Raw genomic sequence first — 23,767 nt, forward strand, 5'->3', positions numbered from 1 at the left:
CTCGGGGACGCTGCCGTGGCTGCGGAGCTCTGGGAGTCCCGGGCCTCCCTCCCAGTGCTGTGTCCGGTGCTGCTGGGCCATGCTGCAGGCCACGGTGCTGGCTTGCCACTTCAGCAGCAGTCCTTTGGTCCAGGCTGACCTGCACTGATGGTTCTGCTGTCCCTTATTCCTTCAGCCCAAACTGACCTGCACTGATGGTTCTGCTGTCCGTCATTCCTTCAGCCCAAAGTGACCTGCACTGATGGCTCTGCTCTCCCTCATTCCTGTGTCATGTTCTGGTCCCTGGGGAGAAGCGTGGGGTTGTCCCTGCATTGCCATAGCTTGCCATGGCTGAGCTGAGCTGAGCTGAGGTGAGCAGTCCTAAGAGCTGCTGCAGGCAGAACTCGGTGTAACGAGTTCCTCAGGAGCTGGGCTCACGTCCCTTTCTGGTTGCCCTCAAGCCAGAGGCGAGATGAAGCAATCCCTGATGACCATGACTCCATGGGCCTGGCTGGGACTGTGCCTGTCATGCTGCAGGCAGGGAGCAGCGAGGTGTCCCCCAGGGAACTGTGTCCCACTGTGGTCCCTGTGTCCTCAGGGCCAGGAGAGCTGCTGGCATTGTCACCAGAGCGGGAAAACACACCGGCGTGGAGCAGGTGACACGAATGGCCTGTTCTGTTCCTGGTAATTAGGTTCAGATTTAATCTGGCTAGTTAATTTGATGTGTGCAGGGATGTGGTGGCTGCATCCAGACTCCTGGCTCAGAATTATTGACCTCACGGAGTGGTTGTCATGTGAATGGGCAAGAACTTTGGAGTTTTTGGTGTGGGCAAAGGTGGGAGGGGTGGCCCAGCCAGGGATGAGTTAGTGAGGCCAAGGGAGGAGCTTCTTGTCTGGAGGAAGTGCTGCTATTAATAAATTAATGATGTTAGTAGTGACCCTGTGTGCGTCCTGATCCATCAGGTGCTGACTGCAGTGGTCTCTCAGGACTCCTTTTTTTCCCTTTTTTCCCTCTGCTTTTTCCAGCTGTCTCTGGGGAAGGAAAAGCCACCCTTTGCACCAGGGCCACATGGCAGCTGCACTGGGAAGTGGAAACCAGTTTGTAAGTGGAAAGATGAGCAGTACTGAGGTGCTGCTGTGTTCCCTTGCAGTACAGGGGACGCTCAGGCATCAGGGCCGTGGGAAGCCAGGGTTGGTGTCTGCTGCACCTCTCACCAGTGAGAGCTCCTCAGGGTCACTTCTCCCTGAAACCATCAGCATCAGCTGAATTTGGTGTCACAGGGAAGTGGTTCCTTCCCTTGCTGAGTCATGCACGTGGCTTTCTTCTGTAGGGATTCTTATTATGGATGATGCTAATCATCATGTTTTATGTAAATTCGTACACGTGTGCAGTTAGAAATCACCTGTCACTCTGGGACAGTTTCTGCCTCTTTGCTGCTGCTGCTGGTGCCTCCCAGCTTTGAATCTGGGCTGTGGGACTGGTGCTGGGGTTTGCCATGTGGCTGTTGGCTCCCACCGAGCCTGGCGTGATAACCAGCACGACAGTCACACCCACATGGTGCGGGCAGGGCAGGTTTTACAGCTGCAGGGCTCTATTCGTGCACCCCGTGCTGCCCTGGGGGGATGCTGGGGGCTGGTCCTGGGCTGACCCTGCTGCTCTGGGTCATCCTGCTGCTCTCCTGCCTTTGCCTGGCTTGTGTACCTTTGCAGCTAATCAAACAAAATGTGCAAGAGTTGGATTAATAAATAGCTTGTCATTTTTGGAAGGGTGCATAGTTGGGTTTTTTATGGCCTCTCAAATATCTTTGTATAGAAACAACATGTTTAAAATTACTATTAGAACAACAAAAAAAACCACCCTGATTTTAATAAAGGTTTTATTTTTCAATTCAGTTTGTTACTTCTTGGAATTTTAACTTAAATTGCTAGATAGATTATTGTTATTTTTAAAGATAACCAACTTCTTTTTAGACTTGCCTGTGCAATGTCACTTCTTTTTTGGTGGAATCCCCTATGCCAGGATAATAGAGAACTTCCCATTTCTAAAATACATTATGTGAATGTTGTGGCAAAGAAATTACAGTGTGAATATGTTTTATTACCAGAAACAGTATTTGCAACTTCAGTGGTGGGTGGGGATGAATATGTAAATGCTTTGTAATGCATAAATTGATGAAAAGTGGATTAAAGGCAGAGTAGTCCTTCCCCATCTTGTGTCCCTGGCATAAAGTTGCAAGAACAGAATAACAGCTTGTGTGCTACGTCCTTCTCCAGAGACAGGGACTGGCCTGTTCCTCTTCTTGCTCTGAAATACACATCCAGCTCATGCTGTCAAACTCTGAATGCTTTGTGTCCCTGAAGTCCCAAATTTTGTAACAGAGATTGATATATACCCCAGGCTATTAAAAAAAAAAAAAAATCAACAGGCATGTTTCTTGACTTTAATATTTTTTAAATTACAGCAAGAGCAGTTAATCCGTAACTGTCTGCTCCTTAAAGGAAAGAGGGCTTATGGAATTTGCAGTGTAACTTTCTGACTTGAAAATAGCATTACTGTAATCTAAAGTAAGAGAGGATTGGGCTGTGGGATTTGTACGTCAGTGCCCGTGCGCTGCTGTGGGAATTGGTTCACAGTTTGATTTGGGAACTCTTGGAGCAATTCCTGATTTCTGCACGTGCTTGGGACACACAGTGTACATCACGTTGCCTCTTTTTTTCATTTTTTACCAAGTTTTCGTGAACCGAGTACACTTGGGTGTCTTAAATTCAGATGGAATGTCACAGTTAGGTGGTTCTGCTAAAACAGTTTCAGAAACTGTGAAACAGACTCAAGATGAAACCACGTCTGATGGGGATGTGCCGGAGGAGCCACTGAAGTCAGTGGGAGGTTGCACCAGGCAAGTCTGTCAGAGCTAAAACAGTACAGAAAAAAACCTTTAAAATACTACTAGTAGTAGTAGTAAAACTATGTATATCATGCAAAATATCTGGGTCATAGAAGGAGTGTTGGCAGTTTTTTTACGAATCTGGTGTGGCACTTAGTTCAAAGCCAACATGTGCTTGTAACCAGGCTCCAAGTCCCGGGCTGCTGGGCTGGGGAGCTGTGAAATCCAGCCCAGGCTGCAGCACCCTGGCAGTCCTGCTCTAGAGCTGCCTGCTCTCTCCTCCTGCCTTTGCACTCCCATTTCTTCCTGAAATCTACAAAAGTACAAAATTGAAAGAGGAGTCAGCTTGCTTTTCCGTGCTGTCCTACGGGAGCAGTGGGTGCAGCCCAGAGTGTGAGAGAATTGGGTTCTTCAGCTGTAGTTTACTAAAGAATACTTTTCTTTATCCAGTCCTATACTGTTATGTGACAAGATGTTAATTAGCTCATTGTTTCAGCCTAATTTTGTGACAGTGCTATAATTATATCCCTCAATTGTGCCATGGAGTAATTGCTGTATCTCTTCCAAATTTTCTATTGAGATATGTTATTTGCAAACTTTGAGTTTGGCAGAGGTGTTTTGAAAATACTGTAAGGAGTCAGTAATTTTGTGTTCCTTGATTTAAAAGACAGACATTTGGCAATTTCAAGCTTTGAGACTGCCCTGTCAGTGTAAATAGAATATTGATTTTATTCCATTTCCTATCTCATTAGAGTCATTGTCATGTGGATGAATTCACGTTGTGTAATTATCTGTTCTTGCTGACAGTTCTCATGTCATTGAGACTGGTGTTTTCAGCTTCCACTTTCTCTGAGCACAAAAATAGCATTCTTCCTGCCATCTTCTCCTTTAGTGTTGGGCTTTTTGCCTGCCCAGCTTTCTGCATCTTTCTTTGAGAGATGTGTGTGAACTGAGATAGAGAAGACAGGGATGTCCAGCGAACCCAGGTACAGGAACAGTGAAAACACTGCTCCTCTTTGGGAGCAATTCTCAGTGCAGGGAGATAGCTTATTTTTGTGTCAAAGACTGTAATGAGGAGGAAAAATGCATCATTAATCTGTCTGTACATTTCTTTATAGCAATAAGGAGAAGTAACAGGAGTCTCTTCTGGGTCAGATTCACTTTCTTGGACATTTCCAGATAACCTTTCCATTGATTTTTGAGGCTGCTTCTTAATCATTTTCATTGACCCAGCTCAGGAGACAACTAACCCTCCTAAGGAATGACTTCTCTGTGTTATTTCTCTCTTCCGTCTCTTCTGAGAATCACTTTTTGTTTTCAATCCTTGTATCCTGATATTCCATGAAGGCAAGGTTCTGCTTTGGCCAAACCAATGTTGCAATATTCCCAAGACAAGTAGCAAACGCTTACAAATTTCAAAAGGTGAACTTTAAAACCCACCTGTGGATCACAAGAGCCTTTAGTACTGGCTCTTCTGCTAGGTGGGGTCTAGAAACCGTCAACCCCTAAATCAGTTTTAATTAAATTAAAAAGTTCAATCCTTTTCCTGTCCTGTCCCTATGGTTCTCCCTCTGGATTTGTTGCAGTCATTCCCATCTTACCAGGGACAGCCCAAAGGAGACATGACATATATCAGCTGGGTTTTGCACACAGTGAGTGCATCTTCTAGCATGTGGAGCTTTCTGAGGACTCCTTAGTGACCGAACATCACAAGAGAATTCCAAAGTGACGGGAAAATAGTTTATGCAAATAAAAAAGGATAATTCTATGCTAACATCTTCCTTTATTTAGTGGAGATATTGAAGATAAACCTCTGGTCTGACGTCAGGCTTTATTTCTGCTCAAAGGCTCTTTTTAAAGCTGACATTTCTGGCTGTTTTCAGGTAGACAACAAACCATGACAAAAGACTTTTTCTTCAAGTAACTGTTCATACAAAATATACATCTAGTATTTCTTCGTGTTCTGAAGATTTACCTTCAAGGCATCAGCTCCTTAGAGTAATACTTTTCTTTTTGTGGCTGGCAGCCTGAAGAAGGAAGGGTGGAATTTGGGCTCAGTGCAGTCACAAGTGTGTCACTGACCTCAGCAGGAGCAGGATTTCCCTTCCAGTGGGTGATTGTCCAAATCCTAACAGAAAACTTACTACAAACCTGGGAGTAAAACATAGTTCGGGGAGTCTTAGCAGGAATACTTCTGTCAGTCCACGTGAGCACAAAAGCTCGTTCTCATCTGCTTTCATTTTGGGTGCTGCCTTCGTGCTCTCTTTCACTTCTTGTTAGGGGTGAATGAGAGTGAAACATCTTGTTTGGAAATGGTGGCCTTTACCTTGCATTGGCTTTAGCGTATAAAATGCATCAATTTGCTGCTCTAACTCTTCTTGGTGTTTGGAAAAATCAATGCTCGGTATGGATTGGTTACCAAGCTGATGAACAGGAGAAAACCCTGCTTAGAGCTGTTCCACAGCTTTGTGATAGAGCCCTCCTTGCTGGCGTTGGCAGCACCCTGCCCTGAGGGTCTCACAGGGAACAAATGTTCCTAACAAAATGACACAAGTCATTTTGTGCAGTGCAGGAGTGATGGTGGGAGGATGCAAATCCAGGACAAGTTGCAGTGCACCGTGGCTGAAGGCTGGGAGGCGTGTTTAGGCCTCCAGAAGCGCTCTGATGTGCTGGTATTGCTGCGCGGGCATGCAGGGATGCCTGGGGGATCTGGTGGACCTGTTGTTACGAGGCCCTAGCAGCACATTCTCTGCTTTCACATCTCTTTGTGTAATCTGTCATGGCTGGGAATCATGGCACAAGAGCAAGAACCCAGCTGGTTTGCCTGGACACTTGTTACAGAGCAAGTTTTCAAGACCTAAGAGTTCAATATCCCAAGCACTGAGGAGTAGTGACTGCTGGTGCAGGATGACCCCAAACTTCAGAGTTTCAGGCAGTTGAAGCAAATGAGTATCTGTGTTTACCACACAGACTTAGTTGTTAACTTGTGCTTGCAAGTAATTATGTAGTTGTTTGTCTCTTGCTAACAGGAATTAAGAATGTGGCATGCTTTCAAGTGTCCTGGCAAAGAACCCGTGGTGCCTGTTGTAATCTCATTAGCTCTGTTAGGTGTGTTTTCCTTCCCCTGGAGTTGGTTGTTCTGATCACTGTGTCCCTAGAAGAAGGCTGTAGCTCTTTCTCATCTGTTGGTTTGCATCCACACTGACAGCATCGCTTCCCAGGGTGTGATTCTGGAGGCTGTGTCCGTGACCTGCCTTGGAGGGTGGTGGGAAAGAGGAAGGTGATGAAGCAGCATCGTCGGAAAGACGGGAATGGGAATAGTGATCCCCTTGGCGCGGGCGGAGGGTGCTGTTGGGGTTGCAGTGCTGGCAGAATCCCCGTCGCTGGTGTTGTCGGTGTGTCCCAGGCCGTGCCCCGCGGGTCCCTGTGCTCCGTCCTCTGGGCTGGGACCCTCGGGTGGGACAGGAGCCGCAGTTCATTGTACCAGATCTGTATTTGCAGGTGCCACCAGGCTTCTGTGGCAGAGCTGGGCATGCGAGGGGCAGGTTTGCCCTCATTGCCGGGTGGTTTGCGGTGCCGGTGGCGGTGCCGGGGGCAGAGCGCTCCTCCGGTGCTCGGTGGGGCACGGCCGGTGTCCCCCGAGCTCTCGGCGTGGCCCCGGAGCCGGTGGCCGTGTCCGAGCGGGCGCCGCCGGGGCCGAGGCGCTCCGGGGTCGGCGTGTCTCGGCTCTGTCCTCACGCCGGGCGGTGCCGGTCCCGTTCAGCCCCCGCCGGTACGGCCGGGCCGCAGCCGGGGAGCCGCGGCGGGCGGGCAGGCGGCGCCGGGCCCGAGCCGCTGGGAGGGCCGGCGGGCGCTGCCGGTGCGGCTCCCGGTGCGGTTCCCGGTGCCGTTCCCGGTGCCGTTCCCGGTGCCGTTCCCGGCCGGGCCGCACGCGCGTCCCCCGGCGGGCGCGCTCGGGGCAGCGCGGCGCGGCCGGCGTCTGACAGGCGCGACCTTTCATAAGACGGCCCCCGCCATTGGCTCCCTGCCCGGAGTGTCGCTGCAACGCTCGCCGCGATTGGCCCGCGGCGGTGCTGCCGCCCGGCCCCGCCGCCCGCAGCCGTGAGTGCCCTGCGCGGGGCGGCGGCTCGCGGGGCGCCCGCGCCGCCCGCTCGTAACGTGTCTCTTCTCTCCACAGGTTGGTACTAAGAAGTGCCTTTCCTGACGTCGCTGCTGCTTGGGACCGCTTCTAGAGCAGCCGCTGCTTTTGCCTTGCTTGCTGCCAGCTAGACTGCGACGACAGCGCTCCGCCGCTGCCAGCCCCGCGCCCGCCGGGAGGAGGGTCCGGCGCCGCTCCCCCGCCGCCGCTGCACTGTGCACTAAAGTGTGCCCCGAAGGTCAGAGCTCTGCTGCCCGAAAGCCAAGGAGAGGAGGAGGAAAAAAAAAAAAAACCAAACAAAACAAAAAAAAAACAAACCCAACCAAACCCAGCCCAAACCCAGTGTCGGTCGTTGCTCTAAACTGCTGCATCTGTCTATGCCAAACTAATCGATCCCGATTGCACCGCAGAGCCCGCTGCGAGCCCGCTGCCTGGAGGCACCTGCCCGCCGCCGTCCCCGGGAGCAGCCGGGGAGTCGCTGCCGGAGCCCGCCACGTTCCCATGCTTGCGGCGGCCGCACTCAGGACGGGATGCTGAGCGCTCGGGGCTAGTCCCGGCCACGCTCCCGCATCCGGCTGGCGCTCCCGGCCCTCCCCGAGCCCCACGAACGGTGCCACGCTCTGAACTCTGGTGACAAAGTGTTCTGGAGGTGGCACTTTCATTATTTCCAGTTTATCAGTACAGCTACTCGTTTGCCCGTTTTTATTGGAAATTTTAACTACCTGTAAAATCTAAAGATGGCTGTTAGCGTCACACCGATCCGGGACACAAAATGGCTAACGCTGGAAGTGTGTAGGGAGTTCCAAAGGGGGACTTGCTCACGACCAGACACGGAATGTAAATTTGCACACCCATCGAAAAGCTGCCAAGTTGAAAACGGACGTGTAATCGCCTGCTTTGACTCATTGAAAGTGAGTAAATATTACATTATTTTCAAGGATATGTGGTTAATGAAAGAAGCAGTTGTAGCCAGAGAAATCCTGCAGCCAAACAGGAGCAAGTGCTGGCTGCCAGCAGTGGGGTGTTTTGCTGCTTTTATTTTATTGATGCTTGTCGATTCGTGTTGCTGCTTTCCTCAGGGGAAGGGGAAAGATACAGGGAACGAAGGGAAAATACGTCTGGCAGGGCTCGGATCCTCCAGTATGGCTACAGGGGCTCATTCTTTGCCTCCAAATTATTCCCTGCCTGTAGCTGGAATAAAGGGCGCTTCACGTAGAAACAGCAAAGTCACTGTGAGGATTCTTTGTTTTTAATAGCACAAACCACGTAAGCAATATGAGGATTTGTTTCCATCTCGTAACTACCAGCGGGTTGTTGGTGTCTCTGGACAGCTGATAGTGAACCTTAGAAGAGTGTTTTCCTCCTTGGCTTACTCAGGTGTCTGTGAGCACCCTGCTTGCTTTCCGTGGTTGGCACTGGTGTGGTTATCCCATCTTTTTCCCAAGTGCATTTGTTTAAGGGAAGGACAGCACTTAGCAGAGGGCAAGGTGCCTCTGGACATGCAAGCATGGCACCAGCAGAGAGGGTTTACAGGAGGCACGTCCCAGCAAGGCACCATGGATACAGGGCTGTTGTTTCACTGTAACCTTCATGTCAGTGATAGGTGTTAAATGTGCGGGTCCCAGCTCCTCCCCTTGGTTTTCCATTATTTAAATAACCTAACATGTAAAATACTCATACCACAAACAGCACACAACTAATCCAGTGGAGTCATGAAAAAAACAAAACTTGGGAAGCAGAAATATTTGTCTGTCAGTTTTTTCTGGAGTGTGATCTTCTCCTCCTGGGCCCCGATCCCGGGAAGTGGAGCTGGCTGCTGGCACAGCCGTGCTGGGAGGGAGCTGGGGCTGGAGCTGGAGCTGGAGCAGCTCCTGCAGGTTGTGGCCCAGCCGGGCCCCAGCGCGGTGTGAGCAGGGCAGGAAGCACCTTACAGCTGGTCTGTAAATCCTCAGCATCCCCAGCTCCAAATGTGTATTGTCTGCACTCGGGGTAACGCTTTCCCGTGCTCTCAGGCCTGAAATGCCTGCTCCATCACCCCCAGCCGTGGCTTAACTTGCAGATCCTGAAAGGATTTGTTTCTGTGTTGTCCAGTTTATTTTTAAATGCAGCAATTACAATGCGTGCAAGGGTATTAATTTCGAAATGTGGAAATAAGATGTTTTTATGCATTAACGATGTGCTGGAGGTCGGAGCAGAGCCAGGGCTGGCCATGCCAGCGGGGAGTCCCAGCCCTGCGGTGTCACCACCAGGACACAGTGCCAGTGTGTGCTGGTGTGGCCATTGGTGGCTGCACGGTATCCCCGTGGGGGTGGCAGTGTCCCCGTGGGGGCGGCGGTGTCCCCGTGCGGATGACGGTGTCCCCGTGGGGATGGTGGTGCTGCCAGGGCACAGGCCTGTCCCCAGGGCCTCTGTCCTGTCCCTGGGTGAGGGGCTGTGACAGCCCCGGTGGGATTGCTGGTGCAGCAGCACCCGCAGTGTCCAGGGTTGGTTTCCCAGCAACGTGTGTCTGGCCACCGCGGCCTGACCCCGCTGGCCGTGCGCTCCTCAGCGCCAGGATGTGGCCGAGAGGCTGGAAACCAGCCACGGGAGTGAGCCGACATGATGTCAGTGGTCGCTGGAAGTGCCTGAAAATCTCCCTGCTGGACGGGGATGCTGGTGGTGCTGGGGCCGGGCGGCAGCGTGGGCCGGTATCTGTGGAAGAGGGCATGGACCGGGGCCTGGCCTGGTTTCCCCAGCCCCGGCAGCGTGACTGGCCCTTCTGCTGCCATCAGCAGGGCTCTTCGCTTCCTTCTTTAATGCAGGAGCTGAGGCTGACCTTTGCCAAGCACTGCAAGGTCCGTGGGTGAGAGCCGTGGCTAACGTTACAGCGTTGATGCGGCTCCTCGGAGGAGAGGAGTGCGCTGCTGCCCTGTGGAGTCAGCGCAGGGGCCGAGCTGGGAGCTGGGAAAGAATCTGCTGTTTAAAAATACACTGCTGACCAGAGCTGTTTACTTGTGCTCATGCTGAAAGGTTTGCCAGTGGCTGAGCTGCTGTGTGCTGGAGAGGCTCCCGGGGACGGGGCCATCCCTAGGCTGCAGCCCGGGACAGGATCTGCCGTGTCGCCCGGTGCCTGTGGCTGGTTCCCCAGCCCCTGGGCACGGCTGGGTAGTTAACGACGTACCATCTAGGGGAATGCCTTGGCGTAACAGGAAATGCAGTATGCCCCTTTGGGGTATTCCCAGTCCAATCCCCGTTGCTGAAGCCGTTGCTCAGTTTTGGTTTTGTTTTACCTCTGTGTCAGTTTTGGTGTGTGCTGAGCTCAACCAGCACTAGTCATTGGGTTATCTCGTCTGCAATATCCCAAACTTTGGATGTTCTGCAAAAGCAATTTAGGGAAATGCTGTACCAGCTCTGTCTGGACCTTATAAGGTCAGTCAATACTTTAGTACAGATTAAAAAAGGTTTTTGGTTAGGACATTCAAAAGTAATTTTTAATTTTTCAGTGATTCAATACGGATGTAATGTCCTTGTTCTTTACTAAAATAGCAGTACGCTGAAAAATTGACCTTAATGTTAAAATGTTTGATTTCTTATTAATGTATATAATATTAGTATTAATTAGACAGCTATTCTTGCATTATCTCTGGTACATAAGACAGATACTTAGTCATCAAGTTTTTCTCTACAAACTCCTGCATCTTGGCAGGAGCTGGAACGAGGTGACCTTTAAGGTCCCTTGCAGCCCAGCCCGCTGTGTGATGCTGTGATCTGTCACTCCAGGAGTTGGTGTGCTGTGCCTGAGGAGTGATGCTGTGTGGGGCTGACGTCAGGCAGGTGTGAGTGCTGCAGAGCTGCAGCCCCTGGGCAGGACTTCTCCGAGCTGGAGATGGCCTGTGTGCTCGGCTATATTTAGAACATAAACAGGCAGAGCAGGTCCTCGGAGGGGACCCTGTGCAGTGGCAGTGCCCTTCGCCTCTGGCCCTGGCCCAGGTGTCCTCTGCGGGCGCAGGACAGAGCACGCCGCTTGCGCAGCCACCAGGGCTGGACACCCTTGGGCTGGACACCCTTGGGCTGGACACCCCCGCCCTGAGCCCTGCCCTGCCCTGCGCCCCACCTTGCCCTGCCCCGCGCCCCACCTTGCCCTGCCCCATCCCGCCCTGAGCCCCGCCTTGCTCTGCTCCATCCCGCCCTGAGCCCCACCCTGCCCCACCTTGCCCTGCCCCCCCCACCCTGCCCGCCCTGCCCGCCCTGCCAGGAGGAGGCAAAAATAGATGCCAGAAGTGAAACTTGCAGCTTGGGTAAAACACCTTTTTTTTTTTTTTTTTTTTTTTTTTTTTTTTTTTTAAATTTAATAATGATTTCCCCTTCCCGTGAAATGCAGGCACAAACTCGGTGTAGGGCTGGAGCAAGGAAAGCAGCGCTGCCTCCCGAGGTTGTCTCCTGTGCTGTGTGGGAGCAGTGGCCCTGAGCTCTGGGCACTGTCTCAGGTTGGCGAACACGTCCTGTGGGTGCACCTGGCAGCTCCTCCTCACCTGTGAGCAGGGCAGCCACCGCTGGCCCGTGTTAACTGGGGAGGGAAAGGCAGCCGGGCCCGTGGCTGTGACCTCTGAGGTGCTGCAGGAGGTCAGGGCTGGGACAGCCCCAGCGAGATGTTATCATCCTGCTGCCTAATTAGTGCTAATGAAACCTGCAAGGCTGGCCTAGGGGAGCGCGTGAATCAAGATGAACGTGTGTGGGAAAATCTGGCCCTTAGATATTAGGAGGATAATTTTAAACCAAGAATGATTATGTAGTGTATTCAGATTATGCGCTGGAGCGGCTGAGTCAGCTCCAGCTCTGGCTCTTCCTTGTTTAAATGCCGTAGGATTTTTTTCCTAAATTTGGATGCCTGAAAGCTTGTTAGACTGTCTACAGCAAAAATAAGCTCGAGTTCCTAAATCAGGAAACTTGTTTGCAACAGAAATTTGATTTTTACCGTAATTTTGAAACATTTTTCTTCTTTTTTTTTTTCTTTTTTTTCTTGGAAAAACAAGCCTAAGTAGAACTCGTTTTTGAAATTACGTTAGCTTCGTCAGATGTTCCGATAGATGAGTCACCCGCGTTTCCTGAAAGCTGAGATAAAGATGTCTGAACAATGGGGAGATGGATGTCAGATGCAAATCGTGTGGGAGCCGCAGATGCAGGGAGGACGGCCCTGCGCTGGGGACGGTGTCACACGGCGGGAGGCCTGGGGCTGCTGCCTGCCCAAACCTGCTGCTTCCAGCTGAGCTGAGCTGCCCGTGCCCTGGGTGTCCTGGGGAGCACAGTCACAGCCCGTGGCTTTGGCATGTCCTGCACCACGGGCGCTGCCTGCAGCTCCCAAGACGGCTTTTGGTCTCTTGAGCTATGCTCCCGCTAAGGCAGCTCCTTGATGTTCAAGCTGGGTGTCCCAATGAAGTGTCAAAGCTTTTTCTACTCTTTCTTCAACAGCTGGAAAGTCTTAAACTTCCACATTTCTCTGCTTTTTTTTTTTAATTCTAAGAAAAAGCTGGAAACCAGAAGTGTAAGTCACTCCAGTGATGATGTCTGAGTTTGAAGCTCTGGTGCCTTGTGTCTGAGACCCACCAGCACTTGGTATGATAATATTTTATCTTCTGATGTAGAAGTGTTTATTTTTTTTAATAGAACACCTGAACTCTGTAAAAGTGACTGCTGCTTTTTACCAGGAGGGCTTAAAATATATATAAATGTAGCAGTGTTATTGTTATTATTATTGATGAAATTGGCGAGCATCTTATTTCTTCTGCCTCAGAGATGTAATCGTTAGTTGTTCAAGTCTCTCTACTTTGTTACTGCTTAAAAAAATACTGATTTTTTTTTTTACTTCTTGTTCCACCTTTGTGTGACACTTATCTGAGGGTGTAGAATAAGAACCTTATTTCATTTAATACAAAGAAAAGAAAATCCTGTAAGCCTATTGCAGTAATCATGTTGAGAATGGCAGATCGTGGCTCTGATTCTTCTTCTTTAATGAAGGTGAAAGAAGAAACCCAGAACACCTGAGCAGGTGATTCCGGGGTAGTTTTATCTGTGTAGTATCTGGCATCCCCGGAGTGTGGGGCAGTGACAGGACTCGGGGCGCAGGGATGAGGTGAGGCTCAGGGCTGGGAGGCAGATGAGCACATGCCTGGTTCCAAGGAAGCTCGTAAAGCAGTAACCCTTGGCAAAAGACGAAAACATAAACAATGTTCAAATTCCTGAGGTCTGATTTGCCATTTTTCTCCTCTCCAGCCTGCGCGGCTGCCAGCAGGCTGAGCTCCAGAAGAGGAAGCAAAGCGAAAAGTGGCAAACACGACGGGAAAATGGGGCAATTGTTAGGCGGAGTGGCAAATAGTCCATTAGCAAACCAAACAATTGAAAGCACGCGTGCTCCTCTGTGGGAAGATAGATGGTGTTTTGAAATCTTATCAGGTCTTTGGACAGAAGAGTTACAACTAACTCCAGCCTTCACAGCTCATTTTACAGCTTCAGCTCTGCCTTGGCAGAAAGAAATTAAGTAGGAAAGAAATTAAGTGGGAATTAAAACATTGCACTGCAGCTTTTGCGCTATCATTTTTTAAAGGCTGTGCGTAATAGAAACCGGCGTGGGCTTCTGTTACAGTCAGGAACTCTGCTGGGCACAGTCACAATCAGTAAAATTCTGAACTGGTTTGCAGGGAAGATGTAAAGAGGCATAAAATAAGAAAACCTTATGTCAAGAACCTTCAGACATTTGTCCCAAGTCTTAACTGAGTGGTCAGGAGCAGCCTGCGCGAGGCCTGTCTCCTTCCCAGGATGACCCCAAGTGTCTGTTTTTCCAAATGCAGATGCCTTGCTGCCTAGGCTCACTGAAATTTGTTGGAAGCAACAAATTGCATTCAAGACCGAACGATCACATCTGTTTTTTGACTTTGGAGAAATGCTGGTGTTTCTTTGTTGGGGCTGCAGAGCCTTGTTAGCCCAGCTGGATGTTATTTAGGAACCCCTGCCCCGGGTGCTGCTCAGGAGTCTGCGCTTTCCGTCAGGAGCTGCCCCCGTGTGCGGTGCCTAGGAACGAGCCTCTTGTCCAGGTGAGCAGCCAGAACCAGGGCCGGGCCACAGCCCTGCCTCCTCAGTGCTCTCCTCAGGGGAGAACCAGCAGGTTTGGGCTTTGGGGCACCTCGCTGATGTGTAGGGCTGTGCTCCTGGCAGGGCTGCACTGCCTCAGCCACAGAGCTGGGGCTCGGGGTGCTCCTCCAGCCTCCAGGGCTGCACAGCAGCACTCACACAGCCCAAGAACTGCTTTTACCCTGACCCAGAGGTCTGTCCTGTCCCCCATTTCACGGTAACAGCCCAAGAGCTGCTTTTACCCTGACCCAGAGGTCTGTCCTGTCCCCCATTTCACGGTAACAGCCCAAGAGCTGCTTTTACCCTGACCCAGAGGTCTGTCCTGTCCCCCATTTCACGGTAACAGCCCAAGAGCTGCTTTTACACTGACCCAGAGGTCTGTCCTGTCCCTCATTTCACGGTGCCGCTAGGAGAGGAGGATTACTGCTGTTGAAATGAGATTTAAGTTGACACTGAATTGTCAGGTCCTGAAACGCAGGATTATGCAAGTAAGAAAACCTTCAATGGCTGAATTTACTGTAATACTTATGGCTTATCATCTTCGTTAGAAAACATCTCAGGGTTTAATTGATGTAGAACACACACTGAGGTAGTTGAATGCAACTGCAATGTTTGATCAAATAAAGGAAAATACATCTGATGAAGTGGATTTTTAAAGAAGAAGAAATCCAGTGTAGTGCTTCTGGAGGGCTTCACCTTCACCCAGGCACTAGCAAGCTGCTTCCTCAGATTGCCTTTTTGTTACACTCCACTCACTGGATAAACTCCTCAGCTCTCAGCCCTGGAGATTCCCAAACGTTCTCTGTCTTTGCAGAGAGGTGGTGGTGGGCACGGTAGCGTGGCTCTGATGGGGGAATGCTGATGCTTCCCAAGTTTGCTGACAGGAGGTGCTGGAGCAGGAGGGGGAAGGGGCCAGCTGGGGGAACAGGTTTGGATCCAGCCTCATCTCAGAGCACTTCAAGTCCCGTCAAGTTCCTGGAAAGACTCTCTTCAGCTCCAGATTTCTCTGGACTATTCCTAACTTGGCAAAATAGTACAGAGAGTTAGCAAAGAGAGAGAGAGAGAGTCCTGTTTGAAAAGAAGAGCAGTTCTGGGAGGAAGCAAAGCTGGTTACTTTTTGTTGGTGCGATTTCACTGAATTTGGATGGGTTAATTCCAGGCTTTTACATAGAGACATAAATGGTTGTGCGATTGAGATTTAAATTTGAAAGAGAGGAATTGCAAAGAACGGGAATTGTCCTTCGTGTGTGTGCACACTGCCCACCCTGCTGTGCCAGCTGCGTGGGAGGGCATGTGTCCACTGTGCCCAAGGACCAGGGGGCAGCTGACATAGAGGGGGAGCTGTGAGGGTGTGGAGGGTGGGTGGCTCTCCCCTCTGTCGGGGGACATACCTGTGGGACCAGGAGGAGCAAACATTCCATCGAGTCTGAGATGAAACGGGGCAGTTTGTGCTTGGGGTGGGTCATGGACAGGAGTCAGCTCAGGCTCAGGGGTCTGTGGTGTCCCTGGGGACAGTGTCACTTGTGTGTGGATGTGCTGGAAAACCCTGCAGTCCAGGAGCAGCCAGCAAAGCCGGGGTAGCTGCAGGTCTAGCAGGTAACTACCACTTTGCAGGAGTAAAGCTCCTTGTTTTCTGCCCTTTCTTTATCCTGGTGGGATTCACTGTAAAAACTTGTACGGGTTCGGTGCTGGTGTTCAGTACTGGGTGAGGAGGATGTTGTGTTTTTGTTTTGGTTATTTTTTTTAATTTGAGAGTACCCTTCTAGCCTTGTCTGGCTCGGGAAAAGATTCTCACTCCCCCAGGAGCCTGGCAGGTTTTTGGGTGTGCAGTAGCCACCACAGCAATGTCAGGAACAGCACAGTTTCTCTTACTTTGTTCTGTTATATAGGAACAAGAGTGTGCACATTTAACTGAAGTCTTTTGAAAAGAATAGGCAGAGTGAAATGTTTTCTGGGTCCTTGGGCCTCGCTGTAAACTGACTTTGGTGAAGCAGATACTGAGTGGAAAAGAAAGAGCACACTTTGTTGGGCTCTTTGTGCAGAATTTGGCCATCAGCAGCTGGGAGCACATTGTGCCACCAGAGACAGGGCGAGCTGCAGCTGGACAGGCTGCTGGTTCTGCTGTCCCTTCCCGTTTTTTACAGTGCAGTCAGTGTTTAGAGCCAGCTGTAGGTGGGAAATTGTGCCTGGAGTTCAGTTTCTGGTTCTAGGGTGTGTTCAGAAAATCATCTGCATTGACATACAGTTGCTTGTCTGGTGCCCTGGTAAAATCTTCCCTGCAGTGAGCTGAGTCAGGAGCAGCCTGGATGTCTGCAGTGACTGTAACCAAATAAAAATGCAGGTGAGCTGGGAAAGCCCCTGACTGGGCAAACTGAAGGGTGAAAGAGTTCATGCTCACTAAACACTCCTTAGAGGACACCCAAGAGTCAGTTCTTTGCATCTACTACATTGTTATTTACTCCTGTTGTTGGTTGAATGCTGGCTGCGCCTCCTGTCTGTGGGGCAGAGTGAGGAGCTTCCCATGCACAAGGCATGCAGGGGATGGATGGATGGATGGATGGATGGATGGATGGATGGATGGATGGATGGATGGATGGATGGCAGCTTTTATTCCAAGTCAAGTACCTTAAAATGCAAAGCTCTTGTTGGCAGTGGAGCACAAGGAATTGTTTCACAGATAAAAACTTGATTTCTGATTTAAATGTTTCCGGGCGATAGTGGAGGGGTGTGGTGGGGTTGGTCAGTCCCGGGAACAAACACCTCGCCAGGCTGGGCGTTTGTTGCAGAGAAGTGATGGTGTGCGGGGCTGCAGCTGGCAGAGCAGACGTGCAGCGCAGTGAGCTCACTGCAACCAGGACCAGGGGTTGGGTGTTTTCCATGGCTGCACTGAACAGGAGCAAACAGGGGGTTTTTAGTGACAGTGATAAAGGTGATTAAGTCTCTAACTAGAAGAGAAGACAAGGCAGAAGAGAGAAAGGAATTAAAGGGAGGGACAGAAGAGAGACAGAAGGCTGAAGGGGTCAGATGCTATTTTACCACGTGGCAGGTAACACAGGAGAGAGGGCTCTGTCTGAGCTGTGTGAGCAGATGGGAGGGGAAGGGGAAGCTAGAGGAAAGCACAAGACAGGGAGATCAGGAGATATCAGAGGATGTAATGTGCAGACAGGCTCCAAGATTCCTTGACAAAAGGTGTTTGTTCCCAGGTTCTGCCAGCTTTTTGCAACAGATCTTTTGCACCTCTTTCCAAACACGGTTACTGGTGTGATTAAATATATCTGAAGAGAAAAATTACACTTGCTGATGGATTTTTTTTTTTTTTACTTTTTTTTTTTTTTTACTGTGGAGGAAAGCACACCTAGTTTTGCCTTGTTGGAGTCCTTTAGCATTTGACTTCATTAAGTATGGCACTGAAAATCAGAAGGGAAGGGAGGTCTACTGTTCACGCTTAGTCCATTGGCTGAAGACACTGCTGATGTTGGTAACAATGTAAAATATTTCTACACATTTGTCACATGTTTATGATTTAGATATTTCCTGTGATTTTAGATACCTGAGGAATGGGACTCTGAAAAAGTATCAGCAGTGGAAGGCTGAAGTTACTTGTTGTACTTGTGAGCTGTTTTGCTCTGGGCTGTGCACACGCTGTGGACTGTTTGTGTGTGTATGTGTGCTCATTGTATATTGTATAGAATATATGTCTGTACGTATATGACTCCTCCAGGTTGTTTTCAGGCTGTGTGTTTTGTGTGTTGACCTCGGGTTTGTGTGCAAAAAGGGCCCTCCAGGGGCTGCAATACCTTTTGTGAATTAAGAAGCTACTTTATGCTTAAAAAAATTAAAAATAGTAGTTGCTAAAAATATGCCCGTATTTTAATATTTAAAATTTGGAAAGCATTGTTGGATTTTATCTTTGTCTGGAGTACAGCCATGGGTCAGTTGTCCAGCACCATCTGTAGTTGTTCCATTCTTTCCTCTGTGTTCTGTTTAAATGACAATTAAGTGTTACTGAGTGACTGCTCGAGTTCTGTTTTGATCTCCTGACAAATTACTTGGTTCAGCTTCTGCTCCTCAATGTTGTGTAGAAGCTGTGTGAGCTCTGGGAGCTGCAGAGGGCAGGGATTCCCAGTGGCAGTGGAGCCATGGAAGGGCAGGATCAGCCGTTGGGAACAGCACATCTCCAGGTCCCCTGGAATGCTGGGGCTCCGAGCTCTTGGGTGTAATGGTGAACAAAGCCATCACCGTGAACTTGTTTCTTTGTAAGGAGGTTGTGGGGTAGAGAGTTCTGATTTTCTATTTCACCGCTTTGCTCTTTTACTGCTTTTAGAGTGAGTCAGGTCTTGTGTAAAAAATAAAGGTCATGGAAAAGAGAGGAATTCAATATTTGTTTTATTTCCTTTTAATACTTCTGCGTATTAAATAAGTTGTTTCCTCTCATAGATCTGAGTGAAATATATTAAAAGAGAATTTTGGTTTTTGAAGAGCGAGCACCTGTGAGGCAGCCCTGCAACCCAGCCCCGAGGCTGATGCTCTCATCTCTGGAGCTTTGATTCTGCCTCACACATGCTGAACTTGGGGAAAAAGTGCTTCTGCAATGAGATCATGATACGCCAGTCCTCCCTCTGAATGTTCCTGTTTGTTTCATCAGCTCAGTTGGCTCCCACACATGGAAAGTTTTTCATTTCCCACCAGCTATGTGGCTGAACACTTGAAGTGAGAGTGTTTGAGTCTTCAGGTCGTGGACATGTGTCTGAGCTCACACACACACAGATAGTATCTGCAGAGGTGGCATTTCCTGCAGCTCGGCGTGTGCGCCAGGGGCAGTGACACTCCTGAAATGTCCTACAGTGACACCAGACTGCCAGGAGCAGAGACCACAGGGTCAGCTTGGAAAGCACCTCCGAGATCACTGAGTGCAAGCTGAGCCCCATCCCCACCGTGTCACCCAGCCCAGAGCACTGAGTGCCACATGCAGTCACTCCTTGGACACCTCCAGGGCCGGGTGCTGCATCACCTCCCTGGATGCCCCTGCCAATGCCTGACCACCCTTTCTGTAAAGAAATTCTTCCTGAAAATGCTGCTTCCCACATCTATAAAACAAATACCCCTCTTTCCTTTTTACCATTGGGTTGGGGTTTTGTGTCCCCCTCCTGGGTAGCCTCCTGCTGCGATGGGCCTGGGAGCTGAGCTTCCCCCTGGAGGAGTGAGCTTCCCTCTGGAGCTGTCTGCACAGCTCTGCTTTGGGACAGGCCATGGCAGTTGTCAGTGCCCGTGTGAAAATAAACAATCGAAGGGAATTCTGACCGCAGAGCAGTGTCTGGCATGTTTTGTGGTTATTTAACCTCAGAAAAATAAATCCTGCCACCTGTGCTTCCCGCTAGTCCACGTGCACTGACCTGCTCTGTTCATGGCTGAGGCAGCGTGGCGAGGGCAGATGGATCTGCACCTCTGTGTTCCTGCCTGCCCACGTGCTCTGCGAGACCTTACAGACACCGAGAAACGGCTTCTGCTCTTCACATGTTCTCCCTGCTCCTCTGGTCTCACTGTCACGTATTTCATAAGCTTTTCCGGGCGTTTTGCCCCTCAGTGTGTGACTGACAGAGTTGAGCTTTTCAAGACTTTGCATTAAATATTCACCCTGCAGCCGCATTTCTGACCGTGCAGAGGCTCTCACCTGGTCCCACTCTGTGTCAGTATTTGTTCTAACAAGGAGTTGCATTTTTAGAAGTAAAGCCTGTGCAGAGGCCTTAACAGAGAGAGGCTGGAGGGCTCCTGAGAGCGGCAATGTTTCCTGGTAGCCGTAATTATATTTGCACTGCACTGGTGCGGACAGAGCAGAGAGATACTGCCTTTATTTGCACACTGCCTTACAGTGGGCCTTTTGTTCTCTCGTTTTACTGTCATTTTGTTGCATGTGGAATGTGAGCAAGGCCAAACCTCTGGGGTAGAAGGTAGCAGGGGTGCAGAGTGTGTGATTACAGGAGCACTGCCTGTTGGAGATGCTTAAATGAGTGCACACATCCATCAGGCAGCTTTGTCTTTGTGAAATATTGATCTGCAATATCAATGTTAAGAGGCCTGGAAAGCACTTAGTGCAGGAAATTATTCCTGAGCTGTATGAGAAAGAAACCTGTGACTGATACAGGGCCTGTTGAGCCCTGTCCTGCCTTCCCCCCCTTAGCAGTGCAGCACGGAGCTGAGCAAGGAATCCAGTGTTGGTATGGGCTGAAACTTCCAGTTCTGGTCGATGTTAATGATTATTGGATCATGTCATGGGTGTGTCAGTGGTGGGGCTGAACACTGCCCTGCCTGGCTCCTCGTGGGGATGGCAGGCCCAGCTGATCCCCAAACGAGAAATTCAGCCAAGAGTGCTCTGTGTGCCCCCTCTGTGCTGTGCTGGTGCCCACGGGACATGGGGCTTCCCTGCCCCCAGCCGGGATGTCCTCTGCTCCTTCTTGCTTTTCCGTGGAGCTGTTTCGGGCTTCAGGGCTGGGTTTGGTTTGGTTTTTGTTAAAGAAACATGACAAGTGTGTCGCAGAGGAGCAGTGGAAGTGGTGCTGCATGTGAGGTCCCAGTGCTGCCCCAGGGGCCCCCAGCCCTACCCTGGTTCCCAGGGTGGTTCCTGCCGGGGTGTTTATTTGGTTAGGAAGCTTTTACTGTGCCTCGTCGCACTCTTGCAAGGTAAAACAAACCTGGTGTGTCAGCCTTTGTTTACCCAGCACACTTTCCCTTTCCTACCCGTGCTTGCTTCGATTTGTTCTTTGTTAAAGGCTTTTAACTCTCCCTTTGCCTTCTGATGTCGAATACATGAACACTTTGTGGTATCATTTTTTTTTGACCCTGAAGTCTGAATTACTTAGATTGATTCTCCCTGTAAGAAATTTTGAACTATAAACTTAAACTAAGTTTCTTTATTTCTCTGCTGCTGTACCCTTTGTTATTTATATCCTTTTCTTCTCTCATTTGCCTAAGCAGTAAAAAACTGTTACTTAAGCTTGTCATCAGTTGGCCATGGTTTGGTGGCTTTTTTTATCTGGCTTCTAATTATTTCAAATTTGTCTTTTCTTTTGCCTCTCTGGATGCTGTAAAATCCTGGGTTTGTGTTTTTCTTGTCCCTTTACTAACACCCAATTCTGTTATCCCCCCATCAGCGATGGAGCAGACCATATTTCAGCAGCAATGTGGACTTTCGTCGCCATCAGGGAAATCTGATCTTCCTTTCAACTTTCCTCCCCACTCCTGAGGCTTCTGCAAAGTGCCTCTATGATCTGAATACTGGCGTGAGAGCCACCAGGCCCTGGTAACTCCACACCAGCCCAGTGTCCTTTCTCCAGGGGCTGTTGCTGGTGTTTTCTGCCCGCCCCAGGCTGAGCAGTTGGGGTGTTGTTCTCTGTGCTGGGGAAGGCGGAGGAGGAGCGGTGTGTGAGCTGGTCCCAGCTGCCCTGGGGGAGCCTGTGCAGGGCCCTGCTGTGTCTGTGCAGGGGTTGGTGCAGCGGGGCACCCAGGGCAGTGTTCTGTGCCCGGTGCAGTGCCCGTGGCGGCGTGGCCGTGCCCTCCAGCCCTCTGATCCCTGCCGGTGCCGGGCCGCTCCCCTCCGCCCCGCAAGCTGCTCGCTTTTCTTCTCCAGAAGTGACTAAGCTTCCTGTTATTCCACTCTGTCAGATTTTCCCCGTGTTGGGCAATATTTACTTGCCAGCAGCTTCCTCTGCCTCTGTCCTGTTCCCCCACACCTCTCAGTTTGTTACTTGCGGCCCTCAGGGATGTTCACGTTCGCTCTTTGGACTTATTTCCACTAAAGGCAGGATTTATAAAGAGCTGTGAACCCCAGGAGAACGCTGACTGGGTGCTGCAGGACCAGCTGTGGATCATGTTTGGTCTGTGGAGGGAGAGCTGTGCTTTGGTTCGTGATGTGACCCCCCTGGCGTGGGTGCAGCCAGGGCAGCATCACAGCAGTGTCCTGAGCCATCCCTGCTGCTGGGTGTGTTTGTGTGTACAGAGGAATTGCTCCTGCCTCGCTGGAAACCACAGGCACACTTTGATTTAGTAGGGCTTTCCTTCAGATGATGGGAAATCGAAAGAGCTGCTCAGGAGAGGGTTTTCCCTCTGGAGCTCCCAGGGCAGCCTGGAGGCATTGGTAGGTGCTGTGGGGACGTGGAGGGTGACTCTCCCTGGGTGCTGGGCACAGCTGGCAGGGTGGGCAGTGGCTGAAGGTGTCTCCTATGGACCCCCTGAGCCCAAGGACGTGTCCTGGCCCTGTAGGATGGTCAGTGGGGTGGGGACGTGCCCCGTGCAGCGCTCTACAGGGCTGGTGCACCTGGCCCCACCACGTGCCTTCACTGGGACCAGTAGCAGCAAACAGCCAGGGCAGCCCAGTGCTGCTGGTGTAAAAATAATACCTCAGGAGGAATAAACAAGCTATTTTTGTGTATTAGGGCTGGCCGTGCAGGGCTGACTCAGGGCCTGGCCCTGCGCTGCCACCGAGGGCTTATTGAGACATCCCGAGCATTTGGAGCAGCCTGGGGCACTTCCCTTGGTGCTGGGAAGGTGGGCTGGTGCCAGTGGGGCCTGGGAGGTGGCCGTGCCCACGGGGGGCTGCCAGGCAGTGCTGCGGGGTCACAGGGCAGGGGACAGCCCAGTGCCGGGTCCTCGGGTCCCCAGCAGCACGGGTGGGTCTTCTGGAGCCGCCGCTGGCTCGGGTGGTGCTTGTGCCCAGGTACAACTGATGACACGGAATTGCAACGAGTGCGGAGGGAAACTTTGTCTGGAAGCGAACAGGGACAGAGCTCACAGGAAACGAGCAGTGCCTGGCAGAGATTGGGTGTGAAAACTCACACATAAATGTCACAGCATGAAAAATAGTTTCTCATACATAGAATTAAGCCATTCGTGACTCCCAGGCTACAGCAGGGCTGGGTGTGCCAGGGAAGGAGCATCTCTCTTTTGTTTGATTTTTTTATGGCACTTTATCACTACAGCGAGCATCGATTTTAATTGTTTTACTTTGCACGTGCTGAATTCTGTCAATTGCCAAATTCCAGGGCACCAGAGCCATTCGGCCCCATTTTTAGGTTTTATGGTGGTGACACGTGCAGGAACAAAGGCCAAGGCTAACAGTTCTACTTATGTGATAATTATGGTATGGTAGAGAGTGAAAGGAGACGAGCTGTGTTTGGTCTGTCTTGCACATTTAAGGAAAGATGCAAGGCCAGTTTTCTGTCAGCCTAATCTTTATCTTTTAACGGTTGTTCTTTGATTTTCACTTCAAACCAGACAGTATGAGCTTAAAAAAAAAAAAATTCAAAGTGACCAGGGCTGCTTAATTGCTAGCCAACAGAAGGAAAGAAGAAAGGTGTGGGGTAGGAGGGTGCCTGGGGGTGGGATGTGCTGGTCCCTGGCAGGGGCACACAGCAATTCCCCCTTTGGTGGGGGAACTTGGCAGTGTCTCAGGGCTGTGATGGTGCCTGGGGAGGGACATGGCAGTGCACTGGGGGGGACATGGCAGTGCCTTGGAGAGGGACATGGCAGTGCCCTTGGCAGGGGGACATGGCAGTGCTTTGGAGAGGGACATGGCAGTGCCCTTGGCAGGGGGATGTGGCAGTGGCAGGGGGATGTGGCAGTGCCCTGGGGTGGGCACACAGTGCTGGGGCTGTTGCTGATCTGGGGC

At 50.7% G+C, this 23,767-nt stretch overlaps 1 protein-coding gene across 9 annotated transcripts in view; it reads left to right on the plus strand.

Moving 5' to 3' along the window:
• The window catches only part of MBNL1 (muscleblind like splicing regulator 1), a 64,420-nt gene that overhangs the window by 10,613 nt on the left and 30,040 nt on the right, over positions 1–23,767 (plus strand). For all 9 annotated transcript variants that reach the window (XM_066193617.1, XM_066193615.1, XM_066193618.1 and 6 more), the window contains exon 2: positions 7,042–7,913. In XM_066193617.1, the coding sequence (XP_066049714.1) occupies positions 7,740–7,913 (174 nt within the window). In that variant the 5' untranslated portion in view covers positions 7,042–7,739. The remainder of the gene's footprint in view (positions 1–7,041; positions 7,914–23,767) is intronic.

The sequence above is a fragment of the Chamaea fasciata genome, unplaced genomic scaffold (genome assembly GCF_029207755.1).
Source record: "Chamaea fasciata isolate MVZ Bird 193981 ecotype frontalis unplaced genomic scaffold, bChaFas1.0.hap1 SCAF_11, whole genome shotgun sequence".
In the NCBI taxonomy this organism is placed as follows: domain Eukaryota; kingdom Metazoa; phylum Chordata; class Aves; order Passeriformes; family Sylviidae; genus Chamaea; species Chamaea fasciata.